At 43.9% G+C, this 26,874-nt stretch overlaps 6 protein-coding genes across 13 annotated transcripts; 1 reads left to right on the top strand and 5 right to left on the bottom strand.

Moving 5' to 3' along the window:
* Positions 1–85: 85 nt before the first annotated feature.
* LOC119126902 (intracellular hyaluronan-binding protein 4-like) lies at positions 86–2,983 on the bottom strand. Of its 2 annotated transcripts, none has more exons than XM_037258441.1 (9): positions 2,857–2,983; positions 2,527–2,767; positions 1,987–2,116; positions 1,549–1,686; positions 1,387–1,458; positions 1,232–1,309; positions 937–1,111; positions 442–630; positions 86–332 (listed from the first exon to the last, which is right to left on the bottom strand). In XM_037258441.1, the coding sequence occupies exons 2-9, from the start codon at positions 2,759–2,761 to the stop codon at positions 267–269; spliced, it is 1,083 nt and encodes a 360-aa protein (XP_037114336.1). In that variant the 5' UTR covers positions 2,762–2,767; positions 2,857–2,983; the 3' UTR covers positions 86–266. The 2 variants fall into 2 exon arrangements, with proteins under 2 accessions (XP_037114336.1, XP_037114335.1); XM_037258440.1 differs by having other exon boundaries at positions 2,527–2,768; positions 2,860–2,983.
* Positions 2,984–3,858: 875 nt separating this feature from the next.
* Positions 3,859–7,786, top strand: znf367 (zinc finger protein 367). Its single transcript, XM_037258443.1, has 5 exons — positions 3,859–4,398; positions 5,096–5,246; positions 5,351–5,470; positions 5,659–5,797; positions 5,879–7,786. Exons 1-5 carry the CDS (start codon positions 4,126–4,128, stop codon positions 6,135–6,137), a joined length of 942 nt encoding a protein of 313 aa, XP_037114338.1. The 5' UTR covers positions 3,859–4,125; the 3' UTR covers positions 6,138–7,786.
* A 602-nt stretch (positions 7,787–8,388) lies between these two features.
* On the bottom strand, positions 8,389–10,209 carry ccl27a (chemokine (C-C motif) ligand 27a). Its single transcript, XM_037258449.1, has 3 exons — positions 10,059–10,209; positions 9,421–9,538; positions 8,389–9,341 (listed from the first exon to the last, which is right to left on the bottom strand). The coding sequence occupies exons 1-3, from the start codon at positions 10,120–10,122 to the stop codon at positions 9,221–9,223; spliced, it is 303 nt and encodes a 100-aa protein (XP_037114344.1). The 5' UTR covers positions 10,123–10,209; the 3' UTR covers positions 8,389–9,220.
* Positions 10,210–10,972: 763 nt separating this feature from the next.
* On the bottom strand, positions 10,973–13,788 carry LOC119127379 (arginine vasopressin). 2 transcript variants are annotated; one of them, XM_037259288.1, is made up of 4 exons: positions 13,700–13,788; positions 12,760–13,113; positions 11,838–12,042; positions 10,973–11,739 (listed from the first exon to the last, which is right to left on the bottom strand). In XM_037259288.1, exons 2-4 carry the CDS (start codon positions 12,892–12,894, stop codon positions 11,603–11,605), a joined length of 477 nt encoding a protein of 158 aa, XP_037115183.1. In that variant the 5' UTR covers positions 12,895–13,113; positions 13,700–13,788; the 3' UTR covers positions 10,973–11,602. The 2 variants fall into 2 exon arrangements, with proteins under 2 accessions (XP_037115183.1, XP_037115185.1); XM_037259290.1 differs by lacking the exon at positions 13,700–13,788 and having other exon boundaries at positions 12,760–13,115.
* On the bottom strand, positions 13,776–18,249 carry ubox5 (U-box domain containing 5). 5 transcript variants are annotated; one of them, XR_005098818.1, is made up of 7 exons: positions 17,603–18,249; positions 16,772–16,873; positions 16,021–16,715; positions 15,341–15,867; positions 15,030–15,209; positions 14,399–14,714; positions 13,776–14,311 (listed from the first exon to the last, which is right to left on the bottom strand). XR_005098818.1 is itself a non-coding variant. In XM_037259285.1 (7 exons), exons 2-7 carry the CDS (start codon positions 17,654–17,656, stop codon positions 14,488–14,490), a joined length of 1,785 nt encoding a protein of 594 aa, XP_037115180.1. In that variant the 5' UTR covers positions 17,657–17,666; positions 17,754–18,249; the 3' UTR covers positions 14,325–14,487. The 5 variants fall into 5 exon arrangements, 3 of the variants coding, with proteins under 3 accessions (XP_037115180.1, XP_037115181.1, XP_037115182.1); XR_005098819.1 differs by having other exon boundaries at positions 14,431–14,714; XM_037259285.1 differs by lacking the exon at positions 13,776–14,311 and having other exon boundaries at positions 14,325–14,714; positions 17,603–17,666; positions 17,754–18,249.
* Positions 18,250–18,898: 649 nt separating this feature from the next.
* lzts3b (leucine zipper, putative tumor suppressor family member 3b) lies at positions 18,899–26,659 on the bottom strand. 2 transcript variants are annotated; one of them, XM_037258805.1, is made up of 8 exons: positions 26,571–26,659; positions 24,227–25,152; positions 23,476–23,946; positions 23,240–23,407; positions 23,047–23,175; positions 22,673–22,864; positions 22,094–22,324; positions 18,899–21,459 (listed from the first exon to the last, which is right to left on the bottom strand). In XM_037258805.1, the coding sequence occupies exons 2-8, from the start codon at positions 25,031–25,033 to the stop codon at positions 20,539–20,541; spliced, it is 2,919 nt and encodes a 972-aa protein (XP_037114700.1). In that variant the 5' UTR covers positions 25,034–25,152; positions 26,571–26,659; the 3' UTR covers positions 18,899–20,538. The 2 variants fall into 2 exon arrangements, with proteins under 2 accessions (XP_037114700.1, XP_037114701.1); XM_037258806.1 differs by lacking the exon at positions 26,571–26,659 and having other exon boundaries at positions 24,227–26,547.
* Between the last annotated feature and the right edge of the window lie 215 nt (positions 26,660–26,874).

The raw sequence follows: 26,874 nt of genomic DNA, 5'->3' as shown, positions 1-26,874 counted from the left end.
ACAAACATACTGCTATAAACTGCTCTTTATTTTGTGGTTTTGCTGATGAACATTTTGTAAGGGGGAGCAAATTACAACCAAGTGAAACATCTGTAATCTTTGCAAAATTCTTTAAGCTCAGTGCCATCGGTGACTAGAAACAAAAACCCAGAAGAATAGAACACCAAACCTTGAGAACAGCAATTCCATGAAAGCTCGTATCCTCATTGGCCAATGTTTAAGTGCAACCCATTTCCCCACACCAGCAACATGAGGTGTGAACTTGTTCATCTGCCTGCTGATAATTCTGGGAAATCTTCTGGATTGTCAGGGTCTGGAGCCACTTCACCCACCTGTGAACAAGCAGCACGACTGTCAGGCATCAGTTAACCCAAAAAAAATCAAATTTAGAACTAATATTTTGTTTACACAAAGCGAGGAAACATGCAATTCATTGCTTACCTTCTCCAGTGTGGCTTGGTCTCTCTCAGAGTAACTGGACAGGCCTCCACGGGCCCCCCTGCCTCTACCCCCTCGAGGCGGGCGTCCCAGACTACCAAAGTTGATGTCCAGAAGGGAGGTGATGTCATTCACAGATCGGCGAAGGAACGTTCCTTCATCCTCCATTCCTTCTACATGCCCCTTTAGATGCTGAAGATTGGATTGTAAATAACACCTAGCTGATTAAATGGTCACGCACACAGCAGGGTTTGACCTCTGCCTTGTTGGCCGCCGTGTATTACGATCAACTTAAATGAACTGACGGTGGCTGTAGTGGAGGCATTGTTTGAGCAGCAGATGCCTGCCTGAAATTTTATGGAGGAGATACTACAGTTGTGCTTTTATCCTTCATTGTCTCTTAAAATAAAGTTCTAGCAATGCATCTTGGGGCTGATGCAAACTTGGATTTTTTTGGGCATGGAGTGTCTCCCTGAAATTGAGTATTTGCAGACTCACCTCCACATGTTTGGACTTGTGGATGACTTTGGCCTTTGATGGAATCTTGTTGTCTGGTTTGCGGATATTAAACTCTGCCTTTGGACGACTGACCTCCTGCAAGGCCTTCCATTCATCAAGAGTCATCTCCACAGCAACCTGAACCAACATTTCGTCTTCCTCTTCTGGCACTGCACTAGTGGGAGAAAATATTTTACAGCAACTTTCACACTAAGGGGAAACAGGTTAACAATGAAACATGCTTTTCAAAAAAAAAAAAAATTTTTTTTATCTTAGATCAGTCAGGACCACTTACATGTTTTGGTTCTCTTTCACTGGTGCTTGAGGCTCCTCAGAATGTACTTGAGCATCAGTCATCACATCCATTAACTCGCTTCAAGAACGAAAACTGTTGTAACTTAACAAATTCGGCAATACAACTGTTGTGGACAGCCAGTCTGACACACATACCCGGCTGGTTCTTCAACACAACCCCAATTCCAGGGACCTCTGCCGCCGCGCTTCTCATCCGGTGAGATGCCGCTACAGTGAGAGTGGCAACAATAAAAGTGCTCTTAAAAAAATCACCAAACATGTGGAAATTTAAATAAAAATAATAAAAAAAAGACTTACGTTCCATTGTGTCGGTCATATTCTCTTTTGCCCCGCAGGACAAAATAATCAGAGTTCCTTGTGTATCCTCCTCTCCCACCTCTGCCACCTCTGCCTCCCCCTCGACTCTTGAAGTCGGTATCCCGATTGTTGGAAGGCCTTTGACAAAATTACAGTGTTACTTTACCATTGCTCAGATTAAGTACAGTTCAATTATATTTAACTTTAACTGTTTAGTAACCATTTTAATCATTTAATTTATGCACACAATATTTAATTGAATCAGTTAAATAGTGACTTGCTGCTCCTATATTTAAGCAGAGTGTTCTTGTTCAATATGCAGTATCTTAAAATAAAAATATTCAGATGATTACTCAAAACATTGTTTTAAGTCGTATTTGGTATAAAAGGTTGTGCATAATTGCTGAATGATTGGCAACTAAACATTTGAAACCATACTTTGCGACAGAGAATTCCTGTGGATACACAGCTGGGTTGGCCCTGCGCTCCCCACAGACTGGCATCTTGGAGCCTCTTTTTGCCTCTGCTCTTTCATCCCCTCTGTTGCGAGCTGCTGGCTGCTTGCAAACTGGGGGGGATTAAAAAAACAGATTGACATGCACACATATACAGTACATATAAGTGATTGCAACCAATGGGATAAGGTTGACCTTACTGTCATTCTTTCACCTTGTGTTTATTCAATGATGAGGTGATACACATTTTTATAGCCACAACAGTTCGTCTATGATGAGGAAAATGTGTCTGACAGATCTGGTTAAATCTATATAGGTAATAAAACATTATTTGCTTAACCCTTTAACGTGACAGCGCTCAGAGGACAAGGTTTGGACACTTTTGATGTATAGGTGCTTTTTTTGGACTATCAAAACAACACTGGCCTGGAAAAGCCTGCCAGCATTCACAGTCAGCAGCTGACAAAGCAAAGTGACCAGTAACACAATGAGGAGATGGCATTGTTTGTCGACTGTCACGTACCTGCATCAGGTTCTGGAAGGGCTGTTTTAATAATGGGCATGCGTCTGTCCCTCTGGGATTCTTTCTGGCCAGATTTCTTCTGCTTGGCTTTTTGTTCGTCCTCCTCCTTCTTTTTCTTCCTCTTTCTCTCCTGTTCGCGCTCCACCTCGCTTATTAAATCCAAAGGGTCGCTGTCGTCGTCGGGAAGATTCCCGAACCTGTTGGCCACAACGCAGCCGTAGGCGTCCGGTAACATCTTAATCTGGAGTGGAAATTCACGTCGTCATTAATAATTCAATTTAACAAAAACAAACACACACATAAGACAAACAAACCAAAAAGTACACAAACCACAGTTTTCCTCCTTCACTGGTGACGGTCAAACCTCTATTGAGCTTCGAACAAGAGTGCGAGCGGTTCTATCCGATTTTATAATTGTTTTGCACCTGCGGTAAACTCAGTCACGCCCCCTCATGAATATCCATGTCGTCGATTTGGGATGACGTCACCAGCGTTTGTTAAAAAAAAAATGAAGCGAAATATTACTTCCGTCCAAACATTTATTAATCCATAATCATTTATTTTATTTATTTAAAAATTATGTTTCCAGGAATGCAATTACTATGTTCTCATTTGCATTGCCGACCTGAATCACCTAAAGCCCTATTTATACAGTAATACCTATTTAAAAAGTATGCGGGTGATGTGCAGGTTATTTGTCGTTTTACAAATCATACAGATTTTAGTAAGAACCATGAAATTTGCCACATGATTTGTTTTCGGAGCTTGTAGATGCGGTCATGCAGACTTCAAAGGAGACTCTTTCATCTCTCTGTTGTGTGAACGCCATAAATACGTCTTGATTTGAGAATATTTTGTCTAGTTATTTATTGTTATTTTGGTATTTATGTTTTGATTTGTGAACGGCAGTACGGGACACAGTGGGTCCTTTGTTCTGAAAATGTCCGGTTTAAAATGATTACGTAACACCGGGGGAGCCAACGCTTTAAACTGACCCCAAAACGTACTTGTGCGCGGGAAAAGGGCGCCATCTGCTCATCGGCGCTGTAAAATTAACCGCCTTTCACTCTCATTGGATCCACCCAGGGCGCGCGTACGGCGGCATCCGCTTCCTTGGCCAATCCGGATGGCCAAGTTCACCCACTGTTCAAACTTGATTGGACGTAAGGTCTCGACCAATCACACCCGCTGAGCGCCATAACTTCCTTGCTCCTGGCCTGCCATTCGCAAAGTCAGCGAGCTTGACTCGTCCTATTGGTAGCTTTTATCACATGGGTAGAATTTGCCGTAGCCGATTGGTGCATTTACTGCTCGGGCGCGATTTTGCAACGCGGTGTAATCACTTGTGTGGGCGCAGACTGCCAGATAGGACTCGCAACGATACAAGTCGTAATCGTTAGTTCGTAACTTTTGAGGATACCCGGTTGATAACAACGGAGTTATTTTTTCCGCCTACTGGAAATGAAGGACATATTTAGCCCGGATTGACACGGTGCGCCGTTTGTTTGTTTTTAAATAACTACTTTTAACTTCTGGAGGGGGAAAACAGTGCAGCCGTCCGTATTTTTCGCCATTTCGAGTAGTTTTGACTTGTAAACAATGACTGACAACAAGCACCCTCACGTTATCTTTTGCAACGACTCACCCAAGAGGGTCCTGGTGTCCGTCATCAAGACCACCCCGATCAAGCCCCAGAAGGTGGAGGCCATGACTCCCGCGAGCCCGGGATTCAGCGACTTCATGGTTTATCCGTGGAAATGGGGGGAGAACGCCCACAATGTGACACTGAGCCCAGGCTCACTGAGCGGGGCTTCGTCTCCAGGCGGGACGGCCGGAGACGGCGACGCGGCTTCTTCGCCTGACCAGAACAAGGTACGACATTCGGTAGTTCTCAAATAGCCGTTAATGACGCGACTGTTGAGCACGTAATAACATGTGCTAAGACAAAACATGATTTACTGTGACAGGGACGTTTGAATAAAATAAAATTGTTTAAATAGTAAAATACGCTCGCGAGTTTGGGTGTGCCTTGATGGATTTAAACCCCTTCCTGGTTTATGAAGCAGCTGCTCGCATCCATGACGTCTCGCCTGGCGCCAAAAAAGTAACCGGAAGTGAGTTCTGTTGGAACTCTCGCGATATTATGACCACGCGAGATAAAATCAGTGGCAATTCGAGTGGACTTAGATGTTTTGATGTTTACTGTGATCTTTTTTTATTTCTATTGCATCGTAATGACGTCAAATATGCTGTGCATCTTGGCCAGATCACTGTTGAAAAAGATGATTGTCATTATACATTACATTTCACGACATCATACATTTGTAATCATTTTGAAATCTTAAAATAATTTTGGACCAGTAAATGGAACTGTGTGCAACAGCAGTAGTTTGGACTTCTAAAGCTTCTGCAGCTATAATAAAAAACATAATTTAATACCTCTCTAACCTAATCTTTGATGAGCATTATTGTCTTTCCTCATATTTTTTAATAGCGCTCTTGAATTTGATTTCTATTTTATGCTTTGTCTGAGTGTATGATTTTGATGTGTATTTGTCGTTGCGGTCAGGATGGCATCCGCAGAGGGCGCCCTCGAGCCGACACTGTCCGGGAGCTAATCAGCGAGGGTGAGACGTCCTCCAGCCGCATCCGCTGCAACATCTGCAACCGGGTGTTCCCCAGGGAGAAGTCTCTCCAGGCCCATAAAAGAACACACACGGGTGAGTTTTGGCAGCCAAAATGCATGCGTGAAGCCACTTTTGGAAGGCAGACGTATCACTCACGAGTTGACAACACTGACAGCCCTATGCTTATCCCCCTCCAGGCGAGCGACCATATTTGTGCGACTACCCTAACTGCAGCAAGGCATTCGTCCAGAGTGGTCAGCTGAAGACCCACCAGCGTCTCCACACTGGAGAGAAACCCTTTGTCTGCTCGGAGAAAGGTGCCTCTTTTTTTTCTTTTGTGAGGGTGTGTGTGGGTGCTTTCCCAGTGGCCAAATGCATGCACAGTCATTACAACTGCTGCTTTGATACTAGCTAATGTAAGCCTATTAACCGGACCATTGCTGCCTCACATCAACTTTGGGAACTTAAACGCCTCCATTTATTTAATATGTCATTTCGTCATCAGAGTGCGGCAATCGATTCACGCACGCCAACCGTCACTGCCCTAAGCATCCATTCTCCCGCCTGAGGAGGGAGGAGCCAAAGGAGGTCACGGGCAAGGCGCAGTCTGTGGACAACAAGGCAGTAGCGGAGTGGCTGGCAAAGTAAGACAACTTCCGCTTGACAAATTATGCCTTCAAGGTGATGTTGGGGGGTTCAAATGCCGGTGGTTTTGTTCCTCTCAGGTACTGGCAGACCCGAGAACAGCGGGCTCCCACCGCCTCCACCGCTAAGGCGCAGGGTAAAGTCAGAGCGCAGGACCAGGAGCAGCGAGACCCCATGGAGTTCCTCCAGTCAGACGAGGAGAACGACGAAGAGGAGGAGATGGCAGAGGATGAGAAGGGCTGCCAGGGGGGAGCCGCCAAGCGTCGCCTCCAGGAGCAGCGGGAGCGTCTCCATGGCGCTCTAGCGCTCATTGAGTTGGCCAACAATCTGTCCGCCTGAGCGCCTCCCCCTCCCCGTATTATTTCTGGCCAGCTCCAGTCTGCCTTCCTTACTTTAGTTGTGTACTGTAGCTCGACCACCATCAATCAAGTACAGATCTACCTACTCATTTCTTGTTGGCTTTCAAGAATTGACCTGAGATTAGTGCTCACAAGCTCCCGCACAGCATCGGTCCCTCTCCACCCTAAGAAGGCACAAGCTAAAGCACCTTATTCAGCTTCCATTTATCCTTTTAGGCTGCTATTGTAGATGTAACTATATGAAGAATGTCGCTCTTCTTTTCGACCTTTTGAAGGCGATCAAAGAGCACTTGTTTTGTTTTCTTTTGCACTTTGACGGTAATACGTTTCTAAAGGTATGTTTTCAAGCGAGTGACTGTAAATATGGTTGTAAGTTTTGCTAACAGCGGCCTTGTGGTGTTAAACGATGGGCAGGTTTTTTTTTGGGAGATTAGGGCGGGGCGGGGTTACCTTCTCGTGAGAGTGACAGGTGATCATTGCAAGCCTAATCCACTTTTCGCAGCGTTGTTTCCTCTCACCGCATTGGATCTGCGCCCCCATCGAGCGCATGCACTTCAAATAGTTTTCCACCAAGCAGTGTAGTAAAGGGAAACATTTTTTTAAGTCGTTTTGTTTGGATGCGGTACTTTAAACCCCAATGAGGCTTGTCATTCCACTGCAGGTTGCAGCATGTCCACTGTATTTAAAAAAAAAAAAAAAGTTTATTCCCTCATTTGACTCATCACATTTAAGAGGACAAATGGACAGCAACGTCAAGTGGCGCCCTCAACCACTGCTTGGTAGAAATCCGGTTTACCAAAAGGCAGTGGTGCGGCATCGAAAGGGTAGAGGTTGCATGTCTCTTGATCAGGGTTTAGTTTCTCAAACTGTGCTGCTTGATGGAAAAAGGGGGTCAGGATATTATATTTTACTTTTTGTCATCTTTTATATTAAAAGACAGCAAATTGGTTCAAAGAGGGTAATTGAATATCAGCGCTGACATCCAGATGATACCTTTTTGGGATAGTTTGGTCAGTATTTAAAGGATACATAAAGCACTTGTGTTGTAAAATATATGTTGGATTATGCTTGCAATGTTGAGGATAACTTTGGGATAAACGTCTCCTGTTTGTCTCGCATTTTTGTAGTGCTTGCTGGGTTTTGTATGTCTTAAGCTACACTACACAAAAAACACTGTACCAAATTTTGTCATAGCCCGACTTGAGCTTTTATGGTGTATTTTCAGAAGGAAACCTGCCGCCAAACCTGTTTTAAATTTCTATTATTGGATTCGGAAATGTCCTGTGAGGTGAAACTGGAAATTGTTAATGTTAAAAGTCACCAAATGTTTATTGTACCCGATTATAGCCTGTTCTGAAGCGTTTCTAACCCATAGTCGTTTTTTGTGTGTGTTTTGACAAAATGATGGCATTTAATATATACAGATTGTTAGAGTAATATTGATTATGCGCAATTTACCAATACTTTGGATGTGGAATTCTAGTATCATTTTCTTTCATATGTTAACATACTCCTGACAGTCTTGTATAGAGTGATTCTTGCTTGCTTGTTGCAAAAATCTCGGGCTTCTCCTAACAAGCTATACACTCATAACGTTTTTGGTTTTCAATAAACATTCACATCTCCTGACACGGCCGTTTTCTGGGTATGTTTGTGTGCTATTTACTTTATATTTTCATAATAAATAAACGTCACTCAAATATAGAGGAAACAGCACCTCCGAGTGGCAGATAATGGTATAGCATCCGTTTTCTGATCCTTCCGGATGGTTTGCCTGTAAATATCAAATTGCAAGGTAAAAATTCTCAAAGGCCCAGAGAAATAGTGAGTCAGACTGGTTTAACGCCATACCAAGTGTGTTTAGTAACTACAGCTCTCATAGCTTTATATTTAACTTTAATAGAATTGGGAGAACACAACAAATGCAGAGGCCAAGAGAACACATGGTGTCCATCCACATTGATGCCGATAAAAACTCGTGCCACATTCTGACGGAAATGAGGAGAAATTGTTTTTAGAAGTGGGAATGTGAATGAACATGTGGCAAGTTATTAAATTTACAAAAAGTGAAGCATTGTTCACCTACTCATTATCCAACAACAGATGCATGATGAGCTTATATTGTGCTCATTAAATACATCATCAATGTGTTCTTCTGTATTTGTCACGACTGGTGGAGGGTGCTGAATTAGAATGACAGCACAGGACTGTGAAAAAAAACCCCATCATTATACATGTAGAGGAATTTTTTTGGTCAGTTTAATATTACCTCAGTGGCAGCATTTTTGGTTAGTGTAAACCCAGCGCTTAAGAGATCATTGATCAAGAAGACTATGTAACCTTCCACTCTGAAGGTTCGGTCCGAACTGCGACGGAAACATTCTGCCTTTTTTTTTTTCATTTGAAAAAACTTGTTTTCAGACTCAGTTTACCTTGTGCCTATCATGCCTCCGAGGACGATGATCACAAGGCTGAACATGAGTCATTCGGGGAACATTATACGGAGAAATAATAGATGTATAACCCTAATCATTTGACAGTCATGTTTTCTTATGATATCACACTACAAAGGATTTGGTTCATATGACCTTCAGGTCATTAGCAGGTGCCCTAAGCATGTAGAATATTTAAGTGGGCTGCTGAGGTTGTATGTATTTGCTCCTTTTTAATCTGTCAATCTCTAATTAATATTTGAAACCAATTTAGCAACTGATTTCACTGGTGGCTTATCCCTGATGTAACAAGGGTTCACTATAAACAGATGAAAAGCTGCTACTGACTCATCATAAGATATGTAAAAGTAAGAAATTATTATTATCTTCATGTTTCAAGTTGATCAACGAAATGTAGTCAAATACTACACGCCTGATATTCAATACAACATGGCTGACTTTATTTGTAGGTGAAATGATTCCCGGAATGAGTTTGGCTTCATAAAAATAGAAATGAGATAAGTGACACACACACACACCAACAAACAAAAAGTACCACAAGCCCCAGGCGAATTGATCAGGAGCAGTCATGATTAGGAATGTTCCAAAACCACAAGTCAACGTCAGATGCTCACGCCGCTGATCGGCGTACTTTTCCCAGCATCGTCTGCTGGATCTTCTGAACCCTGTTCAGATCTTTCTCCATGCTGGGGTCAGCACAAATGGGCTTTTTCCAGGCCCCCACGTACATGCTGTGGAGCCATGAAGAAATGAAGATATTTATAATAGCAAACAGCATCAACACACTTACGCAGTCATGGTGGAGCTTACACGAGAGCGTCGATGTCACAAGGTCCGGTGCTGTCCTGCAAGTACCACGATTGGACCTTCATGAGTACCGGCTTGGGGATGGTCTTTCTGGTTTTCACGCAGCATTTAATGATGCCACCTATAATGGAAGGACAAATGAATTGCATTCAATCTGATTTATTGTAAACATTGGCTAGATTTGTGTGAAAAATATAAATCAACATTTCATTGCACCACTATCATCACTTTGCTGTATGACATTGAATATTGGACTCAAGTTGGTCATTTTATTAAAGTGGTACAATTTAATGAAAGTAATTCAAAAGGTCTGATTTTACAAAGGTAAGAATGCTAACTTGATTGACACTGTCAGAAAGTTATCAATTTGATGATGTTTATTATTGTAAATAGTCAATTCTCTTATTTTCTGATCAACACTATAGTCAAAACAGCCCATACAAATATATATGTTAGCGACTATCAAACATCTGTGAGCCATTAATAGACCTCACAATTAGGTTCTTGAATTATGACGACTAATTGACTACACTAAATTTGTTAAGCCCACTGTATTTCTTAATTATGCTAATTTATTTTAACGTTGACAAAAGCAAATGTTTTTAATTTCCCCTACTATTCCATGGCAATGTGGCGTTTACCTTCTGTAGAGTCGATGGCCAAAGCAACGAGGCACAGAGTCACAACAACCGTTTTCAGCTCCATGATGGCAACAAACGACGGGTGAAGAAAACACGCTCATCTCCTCTTTATATATATCCACATTGCCTGCGTACCTGCCCACATACAGCGGCGGGTGAACACTCAAACAGGCTCTGACAGGTTGCGGCTTAATTGATGAACGGTTTCACATTCACAGCATTCTTATGAATTGGCAAGAAGGTGACATATGATAAAATATGAGAGCGGTATCCAAAACCCTGCCAGAAATTGATGTTTATACATGATCACGATCGTATCTGAAAATAAATATATGCTTGTAAGCGGTCTGGAAGATGACTGAATGAACTTCACCTCTCCAGCAAGCAGTGTACTTTTGACCTCTGTTTAGTCTGTAGCAAGACTTAAACCAATCAACTAGCATGCCTGGTCCCCAAAGTTGAGTCTTTTACGCACGAGCTCGACCAGTTTAAACCAGGTTTGCCTTTGAAGCAACCATTGTGCAAGGACTTTGGACTCAGTACAAATGCAGTTACTCGTGACAATAAAGTCTTTTGGAACGTTTACCAGCTGCCAGTCAGCGGCATAAAAGCCGGTTATGTGAATTAGTGTACTCTGAGTGGCTTTGATTCAATAATTTAACTGACAAAATCCAACAGGCGCCGCATTGTAATCGGGCTGGAATGAACACAAAACACACGCACGCACACTTTCACCCGTGCACATGCTGAAACACATCTGCGAGCAGATGTTCATTATTCATATCCTTTTCCAAGAATCGGAATCTTAAGATTTATTCACATTCATATATCCACTTTTCTGTAGTGCTTGTCTTTGTTACAATCTGGAGCCTTTCCAGTGAGCTTTCTGGGAATTTATAATAAGACAAATATCATAACATACTCTATATTGTTTTATTCCATTTTCACTCAAAAGTCACATACACCTACTTGGTCAAGCATTGTTGTTTAACTTACTATGGCATCTTATTTAATTGCATTTTTGGTTGGCTACTATGCATGATCAGAAGACTGGGGTGCACTGGGAGTAAAATTAATTTACAATATGCGCATCGTTTTGTACATTAATGAACACAGTAGCAAATCTCAAATGCACATAATTTATTTATTATTTCAAAGAGTGATGGAAGGGCAGAGTACAAGGCGTCATAACACTATTTGCGTTACATTAAATAGAAGTGGTTGTGACTGGAGTCATTGATCCCCAAACACCCCCTATCCGCTTTCACTTATTTAGGCTCAAAATGATTTATTTACTCCAAATAATGATTATCTCTTTTTGCCTGTGGCTTATAGTGACAAGCAGAGCAATTCTGTGCTCTTCCACTAGATGGCGGAAATTGAGGCAAGATCTTCAATATTTCATCTCTTTTTCTTTCTTTTCTTGAAGTTTTTCAAATGTAAAATATGTGCACTTGGCTTAAATAAACACCGACTTAAGTGAGTGTATGTTTCAGGTTGGGAGTCTCAAAGGCATTTAAGTGAGTAAGAGTGACGACAGCGTTTTAGTACTCAGTCTGTCCCCTGGTAGCTACATGGAGAAGGCGCATGAGCAACTCTGCAGGTGAGCTCCCTGCAGAAGTTTGGGCAGGATTCTCCAACTCAACCTCCCCCAGGCAGGAGGAGTCCACAGCACAGCTCTCTGCGAGGTAAACCCAAAACCAGTTCAAACAAGTGAACACACGTACAGTCGCTGACATTTTATGTTGGAAAATGAAAGGATAGAGATTGATTTATCACCAGAGTTACAGCAGAATCCCGAAGCGGCGCAGTGGCCCCCCTCAAGTCCGCAGGGTCGCCCACCAGCTTGGCAGGGGGTAAGCAGGTAGTTCTCCTCCACGCAGTGAGTCGTTTCCGGGGAGCCCAGAAGGCAGCCAAAGTTGTCTATGCAGCAGATGTTGGGGCCGTAGCAGCGGCCTCTTTCCCCTGGGCCGCATGACATGCACTGCAAGGCAAAAATAGGACATTTTTCACAAATATTAATTTTAAAGTGCCACAGAACTAGAGTGGGGTAACTCCATTGGTGTCATTTTGAAGTTAAAGTCCGTCAACTCCAATTTTTTTTTACATTAGTACTTTTTTTGCTCATTAGGATTAAAAGAAAAAGTCCTAATCGTGTTGCTAGTTCTTATCCCCCAATCTGATACAGCACATCATAATGTTAAAACTATAAAGATGTGCAAAATAATGAAACACATTTCAGTACTCAAGTTTAAACCAAAATGTTTTTTGTAATGTTGAAAAAAATATAAAATATTGCAATTTTTTTTAATCAAAGTTAGCAATGTACTCCATTTTCGAATGTTACATATTTTAATTATTCAATTTTAAACTTGAATTAAATATTTCTGAAAAAATATTAATCTATAAGAACATTCCTTTTTAAATTTTGAGGGTGCCAATGACCTACGTATTTCAGAAAGGTAAATTATATTATCAATTTAAAGATATTTTGTTGTTAATGAATTACATTTTTCAAATGTATATTATTTAACTACAATTATATTCGGCAAACATAAAATATGAGCATTTTAAACATCAAAAAACGTCACATATATTATGTACAGTACCCAAATTTATGTCTATTTTGGAATTTTATTCAAAAGATATTTTTACAGTAAAATTGTGCAGTATAAGGAAGAAGAAGAAAGATGTTGCCCACCTGTCGGAGTGCAGTCTCGGCCAAGGCACGCTTGCCTCCCCGGGGGCAGTTCTGGATGTAGCAGGCGGAGGAGAGCGCGGTGGAGAAGGCGAGGAGTCCCAGGACGCACAGGGGGAGCACGGAGGAGCGAGCCATTGCTGCTGATCAATGCTGAGCTTTCGTTTGCTGCGGGATGCTTCACCGCCCGCTACCTCGCTTTTAAGTGCTTGATTGACACTTGTACGTGACGTCACAGGCGCACCAGAGAGGTCGAGGCGAATGTGTTTGCGCATCACTTATCCGCCCCAACGGCAACAAATGTTTTTGTCTGTATTCCACATGCGACAATAATCAGGCTGCTGGCAAAAGGACAAACTGTAAAGAAGAAACAAGTCCAAAGAGGAAAACCTTTAACACGATTAATCAAGCATTTGTCAGCCATTATTGAGCACTTCGTGCTCGAGCAGTCCAATCAACATCTAAAACTACTTATGGCGCAACCTCAAGGTTACTTTGATTAACCTTCTTTGCTTTGTTTTTATGACTCGATGATCCAAACAAAATTAGCATTTTAAATCCACTTGTGTTGCATGTGCTGCATTTTAGCTCACCTATTAGATGTTGTCTTGCTTATTAGCAGTTAAGCGCATTTATTTATATCATGCAGAGGTGTCCTCAATAGTGGAAGATGAAAAAAGTAACAAGCCTAGTTTGAGGAGTAAGGAGTAAAAGTTGCTTCAAATGTAGGGAGTAAAATTTAAAGGCATTAAAAAAAAAGTCAAGTACAGATACCTCAAAATTATTTCACAGGACATCAGAGGCATCTATACTTTATCCTCTGCAAAGAGCAACTTATACTGTATAACTGTTTGCACCTACTGTATGTTATTGTTATACTTTTATATTACACTGCCCGAAATGTGGACAAGCCACACATAGAATTGTGACATAGGGGTCTCACCATACCAACTTGTTTTCTCCAGTCAGCTCAGACAGGCTCCAGCTCACCCTAATGTCGACATGCGCTGTATAAAATATAAAAAGGTTGAATATTTATTTACTACATTGAACAAAAGAAAGCTCAGGTTATTATTATTGTTCTTATAGGACACCATTTTGCATGCAGCTCTCCAAGAGCGGATGCAAGATCACAACCTTGATTATACTTGATGTTGTCATGGAGACCAACATGTTTGTCAACGAGGTTGTAATATACAAGTCTTTTGTGACTTTGGATCTTTTTGCACGCTCGGTGGCAGCTCTGAAGAAGGACAGACACGGAATACCTGTGGAGTGGTTGTTAGCACAAAATGGCTAAAATCATTCGATCTTAAAATTGGATTTAATTTCTGCAATTGACCTAAATTCCGCATTTATTTTTCCAACTGTTCAAAACAGCAGTTGAAATGTCCAATGGAGGATGTGCGGCATGAGAAGGTCAACATCTTGTGAAGCCTCAGCCTCCGTGCTTTCATCTTTGTGCATTTAGACCCTGGTGACGCTTCACTATCCTCAAGCCCCTTTGTGTGTCCACAAGGTGCCTGAACCAAGGCTGCAGTGTTCAATGAATAGACTAGAAAAAGAGAGAGAAGACGACAATCTTCTATTTTTTTTTTGCCTAAACAGTTTTACGCAATACTTCTTGACGTCCTCTGTACGCCTGAGAACGTAGCGATGAACAAGGACAAACACCGTTTCCGTGCCTCCGCCTTGGGAACAGACTGTTGCCTTGTACTGTCTCCGGGCAGGCTAGTGATGCACGCGGAGGATGTCGCTGCGAGACGAGGGAGTTCGGCAGGTTGCGCACAGGAAGCAGGCGGAGGATGTCGTGGTGGTGATGGAGTTGAGCGCAGGTGCCGAGTTACTTTGGAGGCAGGGGCGGCACAGCAAGTGGCCGCAGAGGAGCCGGTAAACTGGCGATGCCGGCATCGAGTATGGGGAGAGCGCGCAGGAACAAGATGAGCACGTCCTCTCGCCTGGGAAGGGGGGAAAAAAAAAAATGCGAAGGGTTGCCACAAACTGAGGCAGGGGTGGTACTGTAGAATCCATATTAAAATTCTGCTAGTGGTGTATAAATGGTTTTGCTCCTGAATACATTAAAAAATGCAAAGTGAATATAAACCTGACAGAGCTTTGATCAATTAGCGGATCCCCCGTTTCAAAGCAAACATGGTGAAGAGGCATTTTGCTATTATGCTGACACCTGTTGTGATTGTCTTGGTCCTTTGTTGTGAAACCAAAATGATGTGACTGTGATTGTCTTGATGTTTTTTCATTTTTCCAGTGCCCACCTGCAGCAGTAGCCTGTCGTACAGTTGAGGCTTCCACTGACCCGGTGGGAGGAGCGCCAGTCCCCCGCGTGGATAAGTTTGACGTAAAGGAGGGTCTGCCCTTTAAGACGGCTATGAGGGCATCATCCAGGCTGGATGACAGATGTTGCTCATGCGAGCCACCGCTGCTGCTGCTTGGCCCTGAAGAAGACAAGACACAGCAAGGATGGACGTATCGCAATAGCTATTTTTTGCTTTTAGTTTGTCTTTATTTTTTGTTTGTTCATAATGGGCCACTTATTTTCCAGTTGTTTGATGCTGGTATGACTTACCTGGTGTTGTGTGACTTCTTGGTTGTTTGGCTTGAGGTAGTAGCTGTGGCACATCTGCCTCTGATCCACTCAGGTGTCGTTTCCTCCCGCCGTTACGATTTAGCGCTGTGTTTTTGTTGTAAAGCTTCGAGTCGCATGGAATGTTTCCAGAATCTGACGACTGTCCCGTTACGTTGTCCTCGATTATATTTGCCGCCAAAGAGCCAATCAACCTGGAGGCGTTTGGCTTTTCTGCCTCCCCACTTCTTCCTGTCGTCCCGTCCCTCCTCGCGCCGCCGTTCTGCAGGACGAAGTGGTCGATTCGTCTTTTCAGCTGAGGATTGGGGAGTGGCTGGGAGGTGGCGGAGAAGGGGACGCCGGTGAAAGGGTCGCTCCTTGGTCTCCCCCACGAGGCTTCCCGTTTCTGGTGCTCCTCCAGGGTGGTGCTGTCCACTGACACGCCACTCGGGAGCAGCATGGGAAGCGACATTACTTCCTGAGTGATGGGGTCAAGGAACTCTTCTGGGATTGAATTGAGACATTCTGCGCTAGGATCAGAAGTGAAACACAAAGTGAAGTCAAATTGTAGTGATTTATTTTCTACCAATAATTGAAGTAAGCTTAAGACCATTTTTTTTTTAATCAAGCATGGTATTAATATAAGATAGGATGATTGCTCAGTAATAAGGCAACATATTTACCTCGGTGTGTTTGAGCAGGACTGCTTAATTTGATTGACAGTTGCTGGGACATGGCCACATCGTGACCTTTGACTGGCTTTGTGAGCGTGCTCAATCTTCTCAACTTCCTCCGGGGGGCAGCAACGAGCCGGCAGCCCCCAAACCGCCAAAGCCTTGAGACCCAGAGCGGACGCCGAGCCGCCGAAAGGCAGTGTCACGCGGAGCTGCGTGACGGAAGTCAAGGAAAGGTGTCCTCGGCTCCACAGTTCTTCTTGCCGACTGTCGCTGGGGCGAGGAGGAGGCGGGCACACAAAGGGGGGCCGCAGTTGAAAAGGAGGACGGGAGAAACTAACTTTGGTTTCCTCCTTGAGCTCACAACGGCCCACCAATTTAAAGTCTTGCTCAGAACTGCCTGATTGAGTCTGAGGCCTTTGCTGAGACACATCTGAAGCCTTCCCACCCCACTTTTGCGCCTGGAGATTCCACTGATGGCCATTCGACTGACGAGCTTGACGGGGTTCCTCTTGCTTTCTGCTCTTCTGCTCCTCCCGGAGGCCATTTTTAAACTGATCCTGGCCAAAATTCGGAGGAGGAAGCGGATCAGAGCTGGTGCTGATCTCCAGTCTCTTGCTGCACTGTCCTCGGTCCATGCCCCAAGGCCATAGCTCCACATCTATTCTGCACAGCTCCACCCGGAAGCCGAACCTTAACGTTACCTGTTGAACGTTGACGGTTGAACAAAAATACACCTCTGAACGAAGCAACATCTCACCTGCACAGGAGGACGTAAAAAGTACTCCAGCTTGAAGCCCCGCCTTTGCACAGTAGGATCCGCTGATATAAGGTTTGTGACATCGTAACCATCTGCACACAACTACAGAGGGACATGAAAGAAACAATCAGAAACTGGAAAACAATAAAAGCAAGCCAATGCGACTGGAAAGACTTACTAAAACTAAATTTTAGGAAACAAGTCACCTCCAAAAAAAAGCTTCTTTGCACTAAAATCTATTTATATAAAGGCATTTGTATAAAAACATGTTCCACATTGAAATCCATTTGTCCATTGCCCTCCGACAAACTACTCGGCAAGACAAGGGTGCTGTGCAAAGGATTGAAGACCTTTGAACTTGAGAGGAGCGCCCAAGGATGAGGTGACAAATTCTTTGAAATGAATTTAAGCAGAAGCTGCGAGTGTGTAGAAAATGCATCTTTTCTTATATGACAAAACGACAATAAAAGAGCATAAGGCCAGCGATGATTCAGGCTCCCACACACCACTGTGGCCCTCGGCGTCTTTATTTTCAAGCCTTTTGTCCCCCACCCTTCAGTTTTTTTCCCTCTTTCCAAGTCTATCACATTTCTTCTACCCTTTCACAAGACACGCTGAATGATTAACTGGATAGAGTAGAGACAATAACATAATTGTGGTCATGTGTCAAGAGTCTAACTGCATAAAGTAAAAGTTGTGACTTGAGGCATAATTACAATGGATGGTAAGAATGACTATCAAACTATTAAACACGTTTCATGTGCCCTGATGCAATCTCTATTGTGATTTGGCACAAAAGACAATCTTCCATGATGAATGGGTGGATAATACCTTATTGCAATTTATGCTCGGATTGAAGTGTGGCTGGCAAAGATTGACGACCATGTTTTTCAACCTGAGAGGAAAAAACACATTCCAATTCAGATACAAGGAACTCCAATAGGTCAAGGAAGCACAATTAAAAAGCTCAACATAGTCGTACAGCAAATAGCGGTGAATGACGTGCAACTTCTGTGACTGTCTCACTTTTCATTAACGCAGGTCAAGGTAACAACAATGCACAAAGACGTTCAGATAACAAATAAGGAGCCAGTAAAGTCGCGTTTATATGTGCATTTGATTGAATGTGTCATCGAGCAATTGCTGTCGATTGCCGCCAGAAGAAAATATAATTTGCGCAAGCGATATAACAATATAAATTGGGAAAACGAACTATTGTCTGTTGTTTCGTTGCTGTAAAGCGTAAACACAGTAAGCTAGCTTGACCGGTAATAAATACGGAATGCGAGAAGGAGCAAACTGCGGCGTATTTAAGCGTTTGCATATGTTGCGGGGTATATGCGAAATGAATGACTTTCATAAATTAAAACAATAGTAATTCTGAAAGATACTTAAAGCGGTTTTAATTTGTTTTGCCAATTTACAGCACTTTAAGTCTCAGCGTACCAAGCCTTTAAAAGTTTCATTCATAGCTAGTCTTCAGCACAAGTGCAAACAACTACGGAATGCAAAATGGTACAAATTTAACAAAATGGCCACGTGAGTGACATCCTCACCTTTTTTTTTTTAATCAAGTTACACCACCAGTACGTTTATTATTATTATATTTTTTGTTTATACAGTTGCATATTATCTTTACTTTGTGTGTACAGTTGCATTTTCTGGCGATCAGGTTTTAATAATATAATTTTACGTGAAGACCTTTTTTTCTTCTTCTTGAATTTCTTGAATTATTTTTCTTGAATTTCTTGAATTCTTGAATTTTTTGCATGCCAGTATCTAGTATTATGACGCATGTTGCACTGTCTGGACAAGTTCGTGGTCAAACATGCCTGTGATAATTCCCTCAGAAAAGTATTGAAAGACAATTTAGATGTTTTCCACCAGTTTTAAACAGTATCACTGGAGACCAGGAGCTTTCATGCTAGTCAATGAGGGATTTTTTCTTACCTAGTTTTGGTATCCATAATGAGTATTTGAGAAAAATAAGTGTAGTCGTGCAATCATGTTGAGTAGCAAAAAGATTTTACTAGTTCCAATCTGCTTTGAACCAATTTCAATACTTGATCTCCTTAATTTAAATAAACATATACCACAATAAAAAGGAATACAATGTCCCACAATAATAGCTGAATTATTCACGTTTATTCAGTCATCTGATCTTAACAAAGATGTGGTTTTAATCAAGCCAGAACAATACTAATAACATAACTATAAACAATAAACTTGAAACATGTATAAAATTGATTTTGCTCTCTAAACAGTTATGCAATGTGGCAACTACATTTATCACCTACATCAAAAGGAGCATCTTTTCTCTTTTTTGGGACAAGGTTGCTATGGTTACACCTCCATATGATAGACCAATAGGCTATCTACACAGTTAAAAAAACACAAAGGAAAACTCAATGGCACATTTTCTTTGTCATTTATAATAACAGTAATAAAGATGATCATACTATATGTGATACCCTAGCGATACGTTAATATTCTTGAGCAACATCTTTGTATGCTGGCATGTACACCACATATAAAAGCCATGATATTCACACTGGATTCTAATGTACATGTCAACTGCATGGACATGATGTAGTGCAGTTAGGCTGAATTCTCCCATTGTTCAATCTAAATAAACTATGCAATCAGATGCACAAACTCTAACACCTACTTCCCTCCATGTTCATTCTACTGTCCTCAAAAAAATGAAATAATTCTTTCTTAATATAGATTTACTTGCAGTATTGCCACTAGTCCCTCTATCGTCTTTAGAAACTGGCACACACGCACACATTCCCTCATTCACACACACACATGTACAATCTAGAACTATAAGAATTTATTTCTTGTTTATCATACATTCTCTATTTTTTTCACTTTGGGATTTATTTCCTGACTAATTGAGATGGTGTGCTTCCATTCATTTCTTTCCACTGTTTTACAGTTTAAGGAGGAAAGAAAGTCATCTCGGAGCACCATTGTAGATCAACACTGACCACTAGCGTTCAGTTTTAGTCACCGCAGGTGAAGGTAAACGCTTCAAACTCATTATTTGGATTGGGTTGATTATCAGCTCAACATATATTCAATTTATTATTAATAGTATTATTTGAGAAAATATAAGCTCTGTTGTATCTGAGGATATGTTTGACTCATGCATGTTGGACATTGTGCATGAAATGAAAACTGACTTCAATGATAAAAGTCCAGTGTGATGTCGCCGAATGAGAAATAAGTGATTGACCTATATAGACATATATATAATCAAAGCACTAAAAATTGAATTCACACTTGTATTTTTTTTTTTTTTTAACCCCAGCACGACTATTTCTCGTACACATGCTGGAAACGATGGAGTAAGGCGCTCTCTGGCCAAAAATGCAGGTTAACGTCACACACTCTGACCACTAGTTCTACTTGTACATTATACGACTGACACAGACCTACAATGAATAATAAATATCGCATGATAATAATAATGATAATACTGTTGTTGCAATTTCTGACAATATCCCTGATTGTCTTGGTCCTTATTTTTTTCCTGGCACGGGAATGAAATCAACGACCGCTGTGTTAGTGCTGTCACCTAAACATTGTCAGTTTGTTGTCCTGGAGGAAGGCTGTCTAAAAATTGATATACTTTCTGTTTTGATCATCTTACTTGTACCTTCAAATATTCTGTGTTTTTTTTTGTGTGTGGTCAGTTGAAATGCTCTTACAGTACGATGTGATGTGGTCAGTGGGCATTTCGAGTTTCTCTGAATGTGTTCTTAAATTTCAGTGGACTCTATCCTCTCCAGGCGTGAAGGTCCTGCCCAAGGAGGGGCAAGCTGGTGGAGAGAAGGCGGACCCTTCTGGTCTTCGCAGGGCGGGGACAGGGTGAGGGTGAGGGATGGAGGCGGTTGAGGAGACAGAGCCGAGAGGGATTGCGGTGGTGGCGAACCGGAGGAGGAGGACGGGGAGGTGTTGGTGACAGTGGTGGTGGGAACGGTGCACGCGGCGCTGGGTTTGTTCCCCAGTTGGCTCATGCGTTTCTCCAAAGCCTGGTTCTTCTGCAGGGTCTCCACGTAGCTCAGCTGCAATTGGGCTTGGTATTTCAGCACCCGCTCTTTCTCGTCCTGCCAGGTGTGTCGCTCCTGGTCGAAGTTGAGGGCTTGGCGCTCGCGTTGCTGGCGCTCGAGGCGTAAGGCGGCTTGAAGCTGCTCCAGCTGTCTGCGCAGCTCGCCCGCTTCGTCCCAGTGAGCTTCCTGCTGCCGCTGTTGGGCCTCCTGACAGAGCTGGGCTTCGTGGCGCAACTGGGCCTCGTGGCGGAGGTGAGCGTCCTGGCGGAGTTGGGCTTCGTGGCGTAGGTGAGCGTCCTGCCGCATCTGCATTTCCTGCTGCGCGTGCGCGTCCTGACGCTGTTGCCACTGCGCTTCTTCTCGTTGCTGCCTCTGAGCCTCCTGCCTCTGAGCTTTGGCTTCATCACTCTGAAGGCTCAGCAGGGTGTCGGCCGTAGGGGGGAGCGAGTTGGTCGATTGATCACCGGGAGTTCGCGGGCAGTGGACCATTCCCCAGGGTGGCAAAAGGCCCGCGGCGGCTAAATTTGGGCTCATGACGACCTCGGCTCCTCTGCTGACTTCATTCAGGGCTCGTTTTAGACTCAAGACCTCTGCCTCGAAAACACCAAGCTTCTCTCGGAGGATGGAAACCTGGAGGAAAAAAAAATCAAACACATTCATTTTTGGGGCCACGTGTGATTTGAAGGTGCTTTGTTTGTGTTAAAATGGCAAAAAGCATTTAATTGTTCCGCCTATCACTTGTGCATCTCTCACTGGCACAGATCAATGAACAAAAATGTTATTTGTAAATAATTTGTAAATAATACTTTTGTATGATGTTTGTAGTTTCTCTCTGTTAAAAAAAACTGCTGAAAATTGATGGATTTTTAAGACACTCTTTCTTAATTTCCATGAACCTCAAGCTATTACATCAAATATGCATATTTTATCTACGCAAGCTTCTTATAAGCTCATCCGGCACAAAAACCTGAAATTGTTTTGGCTTTGGCTGAATGTTGTTCATTCCCCACGTCGACATACTCCTGATACTCCTTCCCAACATGGATTTTGCGGATTAGAATTTCAATTATTTGGATTTACTGGAACCTTTCTACATCTAGCAGTTGCACTTATTGGGAAATTATATTTCTGTGCTTTATTCTCTTCACTCTTTTTCAGTATCATCATTGTTGATAACTTGCTATTAAATTCAATTTTGCACATAAAGAGCTCAATTTATATGCTTGTTTTCCATGCCACGAGAGGAAACAAATTTGGAACTGGCCTCGGACAGAGTCCTCCTCAGGTCCGCCTCGCACTTCTCCAACTCCAGACTCTTGGAGCTGTAGGACTCCTTCAGTCCGAGCATGGCCTCCTCCTGCTCTCTCAGCTGGGCGTTGAGCTCCTTGAGCTGGCCCCTGAGAGCCACCATCTCTCCGGCCCGCTGCGTCACCTCAGCTTGACTTTCTCTCAGCTGCTGCTTCAGCAAGGAGATCTCGCCGGCCTTCTGACACACCTGCGTCAAGGGTGAGTTTTTATGTGACTGTCTAATTCTATATAGTTTTTAAAATGTAAAACATTCTACAGTGCAGGTTTCTTTATAAAAAACAAAACAAAAATATTTTTTTTAATTTTTTTTTGAAGTGGAGTGGAACATATTAATGGCATTTCCATTTGTTTTAATGATGAAGGATGATTTGAGAAATGTTAAGCATGGTAACGAAACCAATTCAAATGATATCTCAATTTAAAATTGTATATCGATTTAAAATGATATCTCACAAATTAAACCGTACAGACTGTGACTACATTCAACTTTGCAGGTTGCACTTCATTTGGTTCAAGTGCTCATACTGTATCTCACCTCCCACTTGGTCTCCTCCAGACGTGGCAATATGTCAGCCTGCTCCTTCCTGTAATCCAGACACTTTCTCTCCAGCTCCTCTCGCTGGGCAAGTAGGGCTGCCATCTCCTCCTGGAGTCTTCTCTTGTCTTGGGACAAACGGGTTATCTGGGCCTGCAGGGCGGTCTGCGAACGCTGTGCACGCCGCGTAACCTGTCGATAAATATTCATTTTATGTGCGTGATATTGATGAAGTTGAGTTTGGGTTTTCATGACATTAGCATGTACAGCTACGTACTGTAAGTCAACATGTTCAATAGTTTGCACATGTGGCTTAGAAGAAAACATGCAGCAATATTTTACGGACAATGGTTGGAAATCAGAAATCAGGTCACCTGCTGCAAGCGCGAGGCATAGTTCTGTCTCAGCTCGTCCATTTGTCGCTCCCATACTCGCTGCTTCTCCTCAAACACCTGAATAATGGCAGCTTCGCTTTGGTCCAGGTTGCGGCGCATGTGCTGCACCTGGTGGTCGAGGTAGAAATTGGGAAATATTATAAAGTGTAAAATAAGTCATGCAAATACTGACCTCTTGCTCTTTCTCCCATAAGCGGTCCTCCAGGTCCTGGATGATGTCATCCGAGGAAGGGGAGGGGCGTAACGGTCCGGGTGCGTCATTCATGTGACTCAGCCTCTGATAGGACGAGGAGCTCTTCCCCGATGAAGATCGACCACTGTCTGAGGCACAAAGCCCGTTCTGGAGACAAAATCAAAAAGTGCATTTGGTAGTGATGCCACATCATGCATGTATGTAGGAGTGCCTACCTGGTAGCCGGGCTTCTCCATCTTGTCCAAGCCCGCTGCCGCACCGGCCATGCCTAACCTGTTGATGTGGCTTGTGGAAGCACTAAGCGGCCCAAGTACGGCCGGAGGTCCACAACCAGAGCCCGAACCCGTGTAGGTGGGCAGGCTGGTCAAAGAGTTCCTGCCTGAGTCGGACATCCCCCCCTGAACCACCTCATTAGGGTTTCCCACTCCCTCACCTCTGGTGACCCTCACAGGGCTTTCCTGGTCCAGGAGCAGGGCCTCCGGCACTTCTCCTGCCTCCCCCCCTCCACCATCCCTGCCTCTCCTGCCACCTCTCCCCTCACAGAAGCCTTCGGCCCTCGCCTCGCTTTTGCCCTCGCTCCCAGCCCCGCCTGCCTGGCCCACGAGGTTCTGCATGGAGTGGAAACTCTTCGGAACCACCGGTTTGAAGGCGGAGGGACGGACAAGACCGGTGTCTCTCTGCATTGCCTGGGAAATAGATAGTGGGAGGATGAAATTAATGTATTCATCAGCGACTACAAAATAAGACCATTTTTGACTGGACTTCCATTTTAAGAATTCTTGCCAAGTCCAATTTTCCTGCTGTACCGGCCCACAATTTTGCCAAAACGAAGTGATATACATAAATTCCGCATGCTATTGCTTTGTTCCTGTTTCTCAAGGCTGTTTTTTGCAGTGTGGGAGAGAAATGGATGGACGAAGCTTCAGTTGAATCAAGAGCGAGAGAAAAGAGGGTATTCGCAAGTACCTGCTCCAGTTTTCCCGACACCGCCATGATTTTGGGCGGGTTGTGTCCCGCTGGGTTATTTTCACCGTCGGTTCTGGCGGCTACCATCTCTCTGTGCTGATGCTGGTTCACCCCAACACTGTTCTTCTCGTTGGCTCCTCGGCCCACGACGTTCCCGCAGACGTCCAGACCCGCGGCCTGCATCTCTCTCTCCCGTTCCAGTCGTTCCCCCTCCAGCCTCTCTCGTTCCCTCTCCCTCTCTCGTTCCCGTTCTCGCTCCCGCTCCCTTTCGATCTTCTCCCTCTCGATCCGCTCCCTCTCCCTCTCTCGAGCTCTCTCCCGTTCCCTCTCCCGCTCTCGCTCCAGTCTTTCTCTCTCCACCCGCTCCCGCTCTCTCTCCCGGTTCCTCTCCCGCTCTCGTTCCCTATCCAACCTCTCCCGGTCCCAGTCTCGGTCCCGGTCCCTGTCTCTCCCCCGTTCTCGTTGCCTTTCCCTCTCCCACTCCCTCCTGAGGGCCGCGTTGCCGCACTCCAGCTGGCTGTTGTTGTTGGGCGCCGCCATGGTACATTCCGTGTTGGTGGTGGAGGCCGTTTCAGTGGGCCGGTCGGTACAGGTGCCGGTGCCGATACTAACGCTCCCTCGCTCGTCGCTAGAGGCCGTCCCGTCAGATATAGTCGCGGGGGGGCGGGGCAGACGCTCTGCGCTGCAGCTGCGGTCGCCGGGGCAACGGCGCGAAAGAGGTGGAGCGCGGGGCAGCGTGGTCCTCGTGCCTACGGACTTCATGGCAAATTCCTGCTCGCCTGCCACCCCACTGCCAACACTGCCCATAGTGAGGGGGTCAAAGGTCAGGGGTTAGAGGTTAGGAGTCAGGTTTGGGGAGGGTCACAGAAACATTTGGATGCAGTGTGGGTCATCACAACCTAATGCAGGTAGTGGGGGCACACACACTAGAGGAACACAGAGAAATGAGAGGTGTTATACAATATTGTTATTGCATTAATAGGATTCGACTAAATGGTGAGCAGAGAAACTTCGCTTGGTGTTGACCGAATGAAACTAAACTGCATCCTTATAGGCTCCAAGTTATCATGTGACATTCGATGGAAAATTTCCTCAAAACATGTTTTTGCCATGACACAGGCAGTCCTGCAGATATTTGGCAACGGGGCAAAAAATCTTAGCCACATTCTCACTCATAGCAGTATGCTAACATACTAAACTAAGATGAACATTAGCCAGTTTTTCCCAGGATCATTTACTATCATCTGTAGCATCGGAATTAAAAATTCAATTTATCTTCAAATGAACAAGCCATGACAGATGTCATCTAAAGTTTCCATGAAATGGGGGCCCATTAGCATGCTAAGAAGTTAGCGACCCAAATTACAATGTGCTATGTAAAACACAAATAATGTTCATGAACAGCTGTGCTAACAACAATTACTGTTGATAAACATGACCACTATATCATATTTTCCATAAAACTGCCAATATTTCACAAATTCTGCCAGCGTATGTAAACTTATTGGCACAACTGTAAACATACAACAACATCTATATAATCATACGCTTCAGCACTTTTTCATAAAACAAAAAGTAAAACAATGATCCACATTCAATGCATTTACAATCCGGTCTTACCAAAATGTCCTTTTTAGTAACTCTGCCTATGCAAAAAATAATAATGCACATTTTTATTTCATTCTAAGAGCCATCATTTTCAACAACATGCCTATTCTTATGATTATAGTTTGCAGTGGTGTCCAACAGCAGTGCATCATCCTGAGATGTGCTTCCAATCGATAATAACACCTTATTTTCATACGTGAGGGGGATGCAGGTGTACCTAATATTATGATAGCTGAGTGGAACTCACACACAAACACGTACAGTTTATAAACAAGTATGAATGTATCTACATTACTTCCTCTCGGGTGACTGTAGCAGTAGTAGCAGTGGAACGAGTAGTAGTAGTCGAATGTGTTTTATAGGTAGGTGCCTCTGTGGCCCTCTCCCCTCACGACCCCCCCCCCCCGCCCCCTTCTCTCACTCCCTCTTTTCTCTGCATCCCTGGGCGGCAAGGGCGGCTTTATAGCAGCATCCGCATCGAGCCCTCATTGCACCGCGCTTCCACGCACTCACTAGGCCCCGTGGCTGCAGCCGCGCGTGGAATCCTCCTCGCCATCCTAACCCCGACTCAAATCCACGGGCCTCGTTAACATGGGCGGACGTTCAAACGCAGCGCCTTTTGATTACTATGATTATCATCAATTTTTTTGTTGTTTTTGTTTTACCCCTCCCCATCTCCAAGCGACTGTGCACAGCAACCCTCGCGATGCGTTCCGTCGTCATAGACGATACTCACTATTTTCTGCAGGCTCCGCGTTGTTGTTCCGCTGTCAGCGCCGCATCTCGCGGGCCGCGATCATCGTGCGATGCCGCCGCGCGTCGGTGCAGCTGGGGATGCCGTCTTCGACCGCTGTCAGCGTCGGATGCTGATGATGGAGTCGCTCGGTTGATACGCGCATCAGCTGAGAGACACACACCCACCTCTGGACCCGCCCCTCTGGCTGCATGATGCAAACGCCCCCTTTTGGCATCCGGCCAGTCGGTGCTCTCCCTCGGGAGAATTGCCTGGATGGACGTGGAGCTGGATGGATTGGATGGAG

Source organism: Syngnathus acus, chromosome 9 (genome assembly GCF_901709675.1).
Source record: "Syngnathus acus chromosome 9, fSynAcu1.2, whole genome shotgun sequence".
In the NCBI taxonomy this organism is placed as follows: Eukaryota; Metazoa; Chordata; class Actinopteri; order Syngnathiformes; family Syngnathidae; genus Syngnathus; species Syngnathus acus.
The sequence above is the reverse complement of the archived record's forward strand: the minus strand, read 5'-3'. Positions and strand labels throughout refer to the sequence as shown.

Excerpts from the sequence above, each read along its gene's own strand:
- LOC119127379 (XM_037259288.1), bottom strand. The coding sequence starts at position 12,894 with ATGGCTCGCTCCTCCGTGCTCCCCCTGTGCGTCCTGGGACTCCTCGCC. Across the intron at positions 12,043-12,759 it reads CCGAGACTGCACTCCGACAG|TGCATGTCATGCGGCCCAGG; the intron begins GTGGGCAACATC and ends TTTGCCTTGCAG. Across the intron at positions 11,740-11,837 it reads GGGATTCTGCTGTAACTCTG|AGAGCTGTGCTGTGGACTCC; the intron begins GTGATAAATCAA and ends TTTACCTCGCAG.
- LOC119126902 (XM_037258441.1), bottom strand. The coding sequence starts at position 2,761 with ATGTTACCGGACGCCTACGGCTGCGTTGTGGCCAACAGGTTCGGGAAT. Across the intron at positions 1,459-1,548 it reads TATGACCGACACAATGGAAC|CGGCATCTCACCGGATGAGA; the intron begins GTAAGTCTTTTT and ends CTCTCACTGTAG. Across the intron at positions 1,310-1,386 it reads TGTGTTGAAGAACCAGCCGG|CGAGTTAATGGATGTGATGA; the intron begins GTATGTGTGTCA and ends TCGTTCTTGAAG.
- lzts3b (XM_037258805.1), bottom strand. The coding sequence starts at position 25,033 with ATGGGCAGTGTTGGCAGTGGGGTGGCAGGCGAGCAGGAATTTGCCATG. Across the intron at positions 23,947-24,226 it reads TGTCGGGAAAACTGGAGCAG|GCAATGCAGAGAGACACCGG; the intron begins GTACTTGCGAAT and ends TCTATTTCCCAG. Across the intron at positions 23,408-23,475 it reads TGGAGAAGCCCGGCTACCAG|AACGGGCTTTGTGCCTCAGA; the intron begins GTAGGCACTCCT and ends TTTTGTCTCCAG.
- ubox5 (XM_037259285.1), bottom strand. The coding sequence starts at position 17,656 with ATGGTCGTCAATCTTTGCCAGCCACACTTCAATCCGAGCATAAATTGC. Across the intron at positions 16,716-16,771 it reads TTTTACGTCCTCCTGTGCAG|GTAACGTTAAGGTTCGGCTT; the intron begins GTGAGATGTTGC and ends AACGTTCAACAG. Across the intron at positions 15,210-15,340 it reads AAGAAGTCACACAACACCAG|GGCCAAGCAGCAGCAGCGGT; the intron begins GTAAGTCATACC and ends TGTCTTCTTCAG.
- znf367 (XM_037258443.1), top strand. The coding sequence starts at position 4,126 with ATGACTGACAACAAGCACCCTCACGTTATCTTTTGCAACGACTCACCC. Across the intron at positions 5,247-5,350 it reads CCATAAAAGAACACACACGG|GCGAGCGACCATATTTGTGC; the intron begins GTGAGTTTTGGC and ends ATCCCCCTCCAG. Across the intron at positions 5,798-5,878 it reads GTAGCGGAGTGGCTGGCAAA|GTACTGGCAGACCCGAGAAC; the intron begins GTAAGACAACTT and ends TGTTCCTCTCAG.
- ccl27a (XM_037258449.1), bottom strand. The coding sequence starts at position 10,122 with ATGGAGCTGAAAACGGTTGTTGTGACTCTGTGCCTCGTTGCTTTGGCC. Across the intron at positions 9,539-10,058 it reads GGCCATCGACTCTACAGAAG|GTGGCATCATTAAATGCTGC; the intron begins GTAAACGCCACA and ends CTTCCATTATAG. Across the intron at positions 9,342-9,420 it reads TGTGACATCGACGCTCTCGT|CATGTACGTGGGGGCCTGGA; the intron begins GTAAGCTCCACC and ends ATGGCTCCACAG.